The 10,130-nt window shown below is 36.7% G+C and overlaps 2 protein-coding genes across 3 annotated transcripts; one reads left to right on the forward strand and one right to left on the reverse strand.

Annotated features, from left to right (window-relative positions):
* Positions 1-150: 150 nt before the first annotated feature.
* LOC135171138 (small nuclear ribonucleoprotein Sm D3) lies at positions 151-2,697 on the reverse strand. 2 transcript variants are annotated; one of them, XR_010300486.1, is made up of 4 exons: positions 2,069-2,697; positions 1,376-1,944; positions 953-1,097; positions 151-443 (listed from the first exon to the last, which is right to left on the reverse strand). XR_010300486.1 is itself a non-coding variant. In XM_064137494.1 (2 exons), the coding sequence occupies exons 1-2, from the start codon at positions 2,382-2,384 to the stop codon at positions 331-333; spliced, it is 429 nt and encodes a 142-aa protein (XP_063993564.1). In that variant the 5' UTR covers positions 2,385-2,641; the 3' UTR covers positions 151-330. The 2 variants fall into 2 exon arrangements, 1 of the variants encoding a protein (XP_063993564.1); XM_064137494.1 differs by lacking the exons at positions 953-1,097; positions 1,376-1,944 and having other exon boundaries at positions 2,069-2,641.
* A 1,972-nt stretch (positions 2,698-4,669) lies between these two features.
* On the forward strand, positions 4,670-9,496 carry LOC135171125 (uncharacterized). The gene is made up of 3 exons (XM_064137470.1): positions 4,670-5,083; positions 6,625-6,691; positions 7,669-9,496. The coding sequence occupies exons 1-3, from the start codon at positions 4,947-4,949 to the stop codon at positions 8,878-8,880; spliced, it is 1,416 nt and encodes a 471-aa protein (XP_063993540.1). The 5' UTR covers positions 4,670-4,946; the 3' UTR covers positions 8,881-9,496.
* The last annotated feature ends 634 nt before the right edge of the window (positions 9,497-10,130 follow it).

Below are 10,130 nucleotides of genomic sequence, written 5' to 3' on the forward strand. Positions count from 1 at the left end.
TAGGATTGTCTTATTTTCAAAATTGTCTAATGCAAGAAAGGAAAATTCTGTGCCATTAATCCAAAATTGTGCCAAAATTAACTCTTCACTGAATTTCCAAAAATAATGAAAAATCATAATAGCTTAGAAGCAAAAAATCCACAATTAAAATACTTTTTCATTAATTTTATTTCACAAACGATATTTACCGGAGCAAATATCCCCACATTTTTTCAATAAAAAAACCTGAATGGAATAATTATTCAGAAGTTCGTTAAGAAAAATAGCTGGGTATGATGATAGTTCCTTAAGTCTAAGAATCTTATCAGCGTAGAGTAAAAATCCAAATGATTAACCCCTTCCTCTGCCCGGAGCCGAGCCTCCAGGTTGATTCTGCTGATTGAGCCATGGAGCTGAGCCTGTGCCTCGGCCTCTTTGATTTTGTCCTCGTCCCCGTCCTCTGGCTGCGTAAAACAGAAATAATATTTCTCAGTTTATTCTACTAGATAAATTCCATTGTTTGTCTATTGACTTCTTTTAATTTTTAATGGAGTGAGCTATAGAATTCGGTTGTTTTAGATGTTCTCCAGAAAATTTCCATTTGTCAATTTTTTAATTTCATTTTTTCGCTGAATTTTCTTTTTGAGATGAGGAAAAATGAGATCAAAGAAGAATATAAAATTTTAGATGAGGAAATTCGGTAGAAAATGGCTAATAGAATAGATTACAAAGTCAAGGTCGTTCTATCGATATGATTTTGTTTTTTATCTAACGACTCGTGTCTATAACCAAGAGCTCTTCTGTGTCTTCTTTGAATGAGCTTAAAAATGACCCCTGACGTCTTCAATTTTGATAATTTTTCATTAAATTATGACAGTTTTAAATGAAAAATTAATTTTATGGTTTCGTGCAAAACAGTTATTTTCGTTTTTTTTTCATATTTCGTATTCTTTTCATATTTCATATTCTTTACAAGTCCTATGTAAACTCTGCGAACATGTCAAAGACCATTTTGAAGTGTGTAAATAGCTCATCAAAATGGTGGGTCATAAATCCCACTTCATGGAACTTCCGTCGACTTATCACAGGTTTTTCCCAATTTTCATGTTCTGTCAGACCTAAAAAATTGTCGTTGTTGTCAATTATTGAGAGTTTAGACTCCATCAATGGGGATATAACGTATATCAATATCAAGAACTCATCGGGATCTTTAAAATTCACACTCTAATTTATTCATTCCATCGATTAACTCAGATGTCATAATCGATAATGCAGGAGATTTTGCTTGTCATCCTTTAAAAACTTCTCATTTTCTATTCATAAATATGAATATCTCGAAATTTTTACTTTAATTTCAGTGAACATTTCTGTGTTATACGAAAATATATTAAATTACCTTTAATTTGACCCCTGAATCGCCCAATTATCGCCATTTTTCATTGCCTCATGAGACATTTCAATTAGAAAAATTACATTTACATTACATTACATTACATTACATTTCGTGAGTTTATTGGAAATCTTTCGCATTATATGATCATCTGGGAGTCTTATGACAATTTTTGTTCCCCCAAATTCATCCACAACATAAATCACGAATTTCGGAACCCTATTACGTGCACCCTAGACCAAAAAAGGGACCAAAACCGAACAAAATGGTTCAACGAATTTGCTACGTTATTCGCTCAAACGTAGTCATTCCATTGACAATTCTTGATATGTGTGTACAAAAATGAATCATCTGTCTAGCTGTTTTCAGTCCACCTCAGTATGTCATAGTTTTTATAGTTTTTCTCCAAACAGCACCGAAATGTTTAGAATGTTTTTAACAAATAAAACCAGAGAAGAAACAGAAAGGAACGAATGAACAAGGGCCTTTCGTCAAATGGGTCTAGAGTGTGAAATCTTTGGTCACTGAGAGTCAGTTGATCTGTCTGGAGACATCATACCAGGAAGATAAACCTTCTGCGTGCGATAATAAATAATTAAAGTTAATAGTTAAATCGTTGTTATATTATTGAGACAATCCCTGTCCATAATCCAGTACACACTTTCGCCAAAAAATCAGCTAAATAATGGGATTAATTACCTTGTGCACGTAGTATCGCAGACTTTCCACGTCCAGCAGTCCCCGAGCCCTTTCCCCCCGGTCTCTTGAACATCGGAGCATTCTTCAACATGTCAGGCAGTATGAGAAACCTAATCTTCGATCCTCGAATATAAACATTCTCCAACTGTGCAACTCTGCCATCCCTGTACGTCACAGTAATCCCCTGCATCTGGCAATTCATATTGTCCTCAGCCTCGATCAATTTACCCCGATAAACTTCGCCGGTGTTGGTCTCACAGGTTATGATATGGCCCTCAGCCTCATGCAGCACTTTAATCGGTACTCCGATCGACATTTTATCGTTTCTTCGGTGTTATGGGGTGTGAACAGCAGATCAGATATCCCTTGGGGATATTATTTATGTCAAAAAATACGGAAAAATACTTGAAAATGAGTTTTTCCGGTTAAACACGCTTCAAAAGCCTCGATAAACGAAACAAACGCCAATGAAACGATTACTCAGCCACGAACTACATAACAATTGAGAAATCCAAGATGGCTGTGGGGATAAGGTAGTTCGCTGCTGTTTCAGATGGCGGTGTCCCATTTTCTTCATTTTGTTCACAATGGCAGCGAATTTAAAGTGGCTGTTGCGTTTTAGTCAACTCAGAGTTTGGTGGGTATTACCAAAGAGTATAGACTAAAGTCTATAGACTAAAGAGACTTTAGTCTATCCTCTTTGTCCCTTGATAGACTGAAGTCACTTAGACAAATGGACAAAAGAGACTAAAGTCACTTCGACAAATAGACAAAAGAGACTTTAGTCTATAGAATAGACAAAGAGGATAGACTAAAGTCTAAAATAATAATAATAATAGTCTATCCTCTTTGGGTATTACATTGTTATGTCCTCCCAGATGTCACTAGGAAACAGCTCCTTTATTCACATTGGTAAAAGGAGGCAGGAACGTTTCCCAGCTGAAGCCCGGATGGGCAATCCAACCAAGTCCAATCCAAATGACAATTGACAAATCCTCAATGTCAATGTTAATTGGGATGAGGGTTTATTCAATCTTTGATGAAGAAAACACTGAGTGCTTCGAGAGAGGACGTAAACTATTTATTCACTTAATAATATTACAAACTCTGTAACTCTGAAACTCTATGATTTTAGCTAGATCTGATCTCTAAAAAGGGACTCGTCGAAAACAAAAACTGAACTGACTGGCTATTCAAAAATTCCCTTTCGTGGGTCCTATAACTCCCACTCTTTTCAGATTGCGCACGAATTCTCTTTCTTCCTTATGTTTTGAGATATAAAAAATAAAAAGTGGCGGGGAGAGGCTGGACAACGTCGTGAGGCAGTCAACTGTTGCCAGCCACCCTCATTCACGTTCCAGAATTTGGGATGCGCGTGTGACCCGCAAAAAATGACGTTCTTGGGTTTAATACATAGAATACAAAGGGAGATCTGTTGGAATTTGTCGTGGACCTTTCTCAAGAAATTAACGTCTGAATTTATGGGGTTATGGCGACGCCAGTAAATCAACAGGCGTCCAATATTTCTATTAACTCCCTTTGTACGTTCGTTATTTCCAACTGTTTATTTCCAACTCTTTATCCTATTTCTCTCATGAATAAGCACTCTGTTATTGAATTTTAGAAGAGACGTCATTGTCCACCAGAGCACACCTGTTCAGCTACGCAGTATCAATAAGAATAAAATAATTAAATTACTAATGGAATTAAACGGAACATACTGGAGTTTAAATTGACCCCCAGATGCGCAACACCACCTAGTTACCAACAACCAACGACGTAACATAATTACACTTAGAACAGTATTTTTTCCCTCTATTTAAATCCTCCAGTCTCGTATTTCCAAATTCAAATCTGCCCGCCGCTGCCTAACCACATAATGGCGCCCATCTAGGGACCCTACATCTCCTCCCCACGACACCATCTGTCGGCGTCCCTCCTGCTTTACCATCCGATACCCAACTCAATCAAATGCAAATGCCTCAAAAATTAGCAATAATTCCCCTTCCGCCCGATATTTACTCATTGCCCCACCCCCATTTACAACCCACTCACCACACCATTGCCAAATATTTCTCCATCTCTCTTTATTTATCGTCACACTTGAATGGAAAGCGTTTACGTTATCCGACGGTGTAGACGAGGGCGCGTGGCTCCGTTCTGTGAAAAGCCAGACTCCCGCATGCAGAGGCCATTGAAACCTCATAACTGTGCACACACTATTACGCTTTAATTAGTGTAACAAGGAAAATCACGAGAGTGTGTCACGGGAAGACTCCACGATCCACCGGTAATTATTGTTCAATCCATAATATCCCGACTAACCTCGTAATTCCTGGATTTCTGTGCTTTCGTGGTGTGACACCACGCGTTTGTTACGTAAATTAGTTCGATTGATTAATATCGTGGGGTAAATAAGTGATAAAAGTACGAGAATTCATTGTTCTGGAGGTGTAGTATTTACGGCAAACCGATAGGCGGCATTACACGGCGTCATTTTGGTTTCCCTTTGGGGATTTGTGTGTGTGTTGTGTAACGGTGTGAGTGAGGATCTCTGGGTCGTAGTTTTTTCCCCCTCGGAAATATTCGTCGAAGGTATTTACGATCCGTTTGGGGTAACGTCCACGGGAATTTCGGTTTTAAATAGAATTAAGGGAGTTCTTTGGCACTCGGAGTCGATTGTTTTCGGTTCATCGATTCGATTTTTCATCAGTGGACATTGTCAGCCGGTTGGGGAGTGTGGGACGCGTGAGTAACGGACCCCCAGATATTGGCGATTGAAAACTGGTTGAAGTAAAAAAAAAATTGGATAATTAGTCGTAGGGTGTGGAGAGGTATTTAGTTGGATTTGTGTGAAATATTTGGGACCTGGGGTAGGATGGACCGAGGTACTGGGGGTAAAAGCTCCAAGGAGTCACAGTCGGTTGATGAGAAAAATTACACGAGGAGGTTAAAGGGGAGTTATTCGAGTCAGAAGATTCCGGAGGCCAACATCAAACAATCTGAAATATCGAGGTTTGTGCGATTGTTATTTTGATGGAACATTGTTAACGAAGATGGAGGGTGTGTAGGGCGGCCATCGGTGGGGTTTTGTTTGGGGGGCCATTGATTTTGGGAAAATCGGTGTTGGGGTATTTCTGGTGAAGGAAATCAATGGCTGACCTTCATCCCCCTGGAAATTCATCTCAGGTTTGACGACGATTTTGGGGGTTAGGTAAACTGGCTGTTAATTTTGGAAAGATCATTTGGACGAGATGATTTTGTAATTTGGGGTGAATAATTGGGGATTTCTCGGTGCGTTTTTATTGGGGGACACAAAATTTTGTCATTTTTTGTTGTCTGCAGGAATATTTGGAGTAATTTTTTTTGTTGTCGATTTTTTTAGTGTTAGAAGGGGAGGGGACCTGGCATTTGTTCGGATTTACTTTTCGATGATTTTCCCTTCGACGTAAATAGAGTCATAATAACGCTCGCCTTTAGGAATAATTAGGGTAACAGCGATGGAAATTAATCTTATTATGGAATGAAAATATCACAGAAAAAATGGAGTTAGAATATTTTCCTTGTTATGTCATCGTAATTTGTAATGTGGGGAAGAAGAATACACTTGAGTTGCAGCACTTATTTTGAGTCAATCGGCGGTCTTTTATCAAATGAAGAAATTAAATTCACATTAGTCTGTTTAATTGAATTATCTGAAGACATTAAACTAAGAACAGTGAAACATATCTTATCATTTCAAATTAATTATTATAATTTAATACTGATTTGTATAAGGAACTCATCTTTTTGAAATCAGAACTGTTGTTTTCGTTGTATAAATCGCTTTACGTTTTTTCCATTAAATTATGAGTCGCTTTTAATTACTTATTGGAACTTAATTGTAGTTTAGGTAGAGATTGATTTATTTGAAGATATTCATTCCTTCTTAATTAAAATGAAACCCCCAAGGAAGTAAATAATTCTGGAGCGAATTCTAATTAAATTTCTATATGCAATTAAAAGGTTTTTCTAAGTCAATCGAAGCAGTGAAATCTAATTCATATAATAATAACATCATCTCTGACTGCGAAAATACGATTATCATGTGACTATCGTCATCGAATCGGAATTGTTTACCCACTAAAATGTTAATTTTTGAAACTTCTGTTTGTCTATTATTTCATACAATATATAAATATTGTATAGCAAACAGAAATAAAATCACAACTCCGTTTTTTTTTAATACTTTCAAAGAGAAATAAAAATAATTTTCCTGTGATATTCCTATTGAATAATAAGATTGAGTCGCAGCGCTAATTAATCAATCAATTAGAGAAAGTCATTATAAAATAAAACTTAAAAAAAACGATTTTTCAAATTAAAAAAACTCGCAAAAATATGATCCATCAAGAGAGTTTTTTGTATTTTGTTTTGTTTTTTGTATTTGTATTTTGTAACTCGTATGCTTTCAGTGTAAAAAAATGAATTTTTCACCCGAGAAAGAAATTTTATTTCTAAAAATCATTTTCTGTCGCAGCTGAATTGTTAACTAACATTTTGTGTTTTTGACGCAGGGCAAAGACCGTTGGAGTTGCCAAGAAAACGGGAGCTACTGGGCTAGTACTTCCTAAAAACGCAAAGGTAAATAATTATCACATGAACATTAATTTGTTCATTTTAATGTTTCCCATAATTTTAGTCATTTCCACTTGTCTAAGAAAATTATGAAGATTAGAATTTTGCACAGAACTAGAAGAGCAGACGTTCTTCTTCAGTGGCTTAAAACCTGTAATATTATTCTATAAATAATCTCGAGAATTAATTTCTTACGGAGTAACAAATGACTTTATTGCTTCAGAATTTTCAAATAAAATCACTTTCTGAGAGAAATTTATGCTTTTTCCATCTTTCTGGTACCTGATGCTGGAATTGATGTGAAAAAAATATATTTTTGCGTTTTCCGATTCGTGCATGACTCAAAAATTGTCAAACTGGTGCCAACATTTTCCTGCATTTTTTTATTCCCAAAAACAATCAAATAATTTTAAAAAATGCATAAAAATGATCGCACAACTTTGAAAATTTTTGAGTCGTTAACTAATGACTAAAGGCAAAATCCCTATTTTTTTAAACGTCAGTCCACTCGTTAATTGGCCAGGAAAATAAAAAAAGATGTGAATTTGGGTTAAAAAGGCATCGAAAATCCTTAATTATCAATGTCACCCTAATTCTCACCGTAGTTTCCATTGAATATCTGCGAATCTAAGGGAGATATCAAAATCAATCTCATTATCTTTTTTGTACATCTCCCTTCACTCTACAAAAAACGTAATGACATAAATTTCTCTAGTTCCCTTAGATTCTCAGATATTCCCTGAAAACAGCAAAAAGTATCGACTGAGTTCACCATCATTTTTCTCAAATTTTTGTTTATTTTACTTATTTCCCAATTTTTAATTTCTGTTAAAAAAATATTTCATACTTATAAATGCCTTCATGTCTCCTTTAATTCATCAACACCGTCATCTACAAAAATCCCCCCCTAAAAATCAAAATTTGCATTTAAAATTTGAACCTGACATTATTAACCCATAAATTTCCTTTAAAATCCCCAACAGAGTAAACTACGGAGTCCTACGCATCAGAGGTCATTATCCACAAGCTTCAAGCCCCGAGTAAATCCCCACCAACCGTCAAAATCCGAGAGACGTAGTCACCAGGAGCAGAGCAAACAAAAGTCCACAATGAAGGTCCAACAAGATTCAGCAGAAGCAATACCCCAATCAAAGAAAAAGGACTCAAAGCCAAAGTCAAAGCCTGACGATAATCTTCCAGACATCAAAGAGACTCCCTCAGCCTCATCAGACACAAACGGAAAAAGCTCCGACACCGCTGAACCCCCAAAAGATAACGGAAAACAGACAGACGATGGACAACCCCAACAACCAGATGTACAAGAGCCAAAGGAGATAATTATCTTCGAAACTGAGAGTACAAACAGTGAAATCGTCGACCTGGTGGAGATATCCGATGATTCCCTCGTATTGGAGCTCAGCGAAAAGCCTGAGGATACCCTGGATAAGGAAGAGCCCTTAATTACCTCAGATAAAAAACAATCAGAAGTCTCCAACAACGAGGCTAATCCAGCGGACGTTCTCGTGGAATCAACGACATCAGAGACTTCTCCATCGGACCTAAAATCCCAGGAAAATCCATCAGACAGTAATGGAGATCAGGTGAAGCCTCAGGATGATCCATCATTCGTGTCCTACGATGCTGCGATAATGTTGAAAGACGTTCAGATAAAATTGAACGACTGTTTGAGGGACAACTCGAAGCTGATGGATGTGACGGATCCCAATGCCAGCGTTTCGGAAGCTTTTAAGGACCTGTCCTTTGGCAGAACTCTCCGAGGAATATCTGGGAGGAATTCTATTGGTCGTATGAGGCATGTCACCGTCAGGGATCGTCAACGTACACCCAATGACTCGTTGTTTGTGAATACGAGCAGTGCATCGTTCTCGCAGAATGATGCACTTCGTTTTACATCAGGATTTTTGGAATCATCGAGTCCTAATGGGACACCTCTTGATCGTAAACGTAAGCGAGAGGCTCAGGGCAGTGATTCGGTGAAGAAACCGAGGTACGAGGGCAACTCGATATTAAATACTTCGTTGGAGTACATCAAGAATCTTCGGAGGCCTGTTCAGGTGTCAACGCCAAATCCCAAAGGATTTAAATTTGATATTGGGGAGAAGATGGAGGGTAGTGAGAGTACTACAGGAGTTGATAGCACTGGTGAAGCGAAAAAATGGTGTGTCGTTATGTGAAGGGTATTCACGATATATTTGAATTGTTCAGCCTTTCATTTATCTTTGTAGGGTTAAGATGTTCAGATGAGAAAGTACAGATTATTTTTGGATAATCCATTTTAATGATACATGACTTATAAACAGTACCTATATACACAGACTAGGGGGTAAGGAATTTCCTGACTGCAATTAACAGGTTAATGAATTCAGTTTTTTTTTTTGGGATGAAATATTAGTATTTTGACGTGAAATATACTCAGAGGGGCCTTTCTTTGCCAAATGTAGGGGAAACAGATACAAGATTTGTATGGAACATTATTACTTGCTTGTAGAGAGTATTTGTCATTTATTATTTTATCAATTTGACGATATTATCTGTGACTGATAGCAGTTTATTCGTTAGTTTAGATTTTTCATTTATTGGTTTTTTTACTCCACGAAACAGAATGAATCAAGAAATTAAGTGTTAAGAGAAATATGAGAAATGATGTGTCGAGGTAAAGTACATGTAAATATTCGAGTGATTTTGATATTATGGTTGATAATTGATGGATCACTTTGGAAAGTTATTTAGCTTCCCTTTTATCCAGATTATTTGTAATAAATGTTTTTCAAATGATATATTATCATAAAATGTGTGTTTCATTGGTGGAAATCATCCTCAGGGGAACGTTAAAAAATATTGAGTGAATGTTGCGTGGTAAATTGACAATTCCACTGAAGTTTTAGGAATCTTGGCATTGAATATCCGGATTTTTGTGGAATTTATGGTCCACTTGTTCCAGAAAACTCTGATAAAGACATTTGAGAAGAAAAGTTTTTTCTAAAAATTGTAGTGCGACTCCAGGAAAAATAAAAATCTCTGGGTTGTGAGTAACATCCTCAACAATAAATGCTCTGAAGGTACAATTTTTCCATATTTCTGGCTAAATTTCTGGAAAATTTTCCCAAAAGTCCAAAAAAATTGATCTTTGATCGAATAAAATTGTCAGTGCCAGCACCAAAATTTTTTGAAACATCGATAGAGGCCAGGGGACACGTTAAACAATAAATCTGAATACCTCCTTTCACTTTGGAGATGTTTCGAAAAAATAATTTATAAACAAATTGCGATTTCTCGAAAACGGCTTGACTGATCGAGTTAAATCTGGGTTCAGAGTTAGATTCAACTCTTATCTAACGATATTCCATCTTTTGTCATTATTAAGCTGACCTATGCCTGTTCTTTGTTCAAAAATACCCCCAGGGCAGCAGGAATCAAACAGATA

This window comes from Diachasmimorpha longicaudata, chromosome 18 (assembly GCF_034640455.1).
Source record: "Diachasmimorpha longicaudata isolate KC_UGA_2023 chromosome 18, iyDiaLong2, whole genome shotgun sequence".
In the NCBI taxonomy this organism is placed as follows: Eukaryota; Metazoa; Arthropoda; class Insecta; order Hymenoptera; family Braconidae; genus Diachasmimorpha; species Diachasmimorpha longicaudata.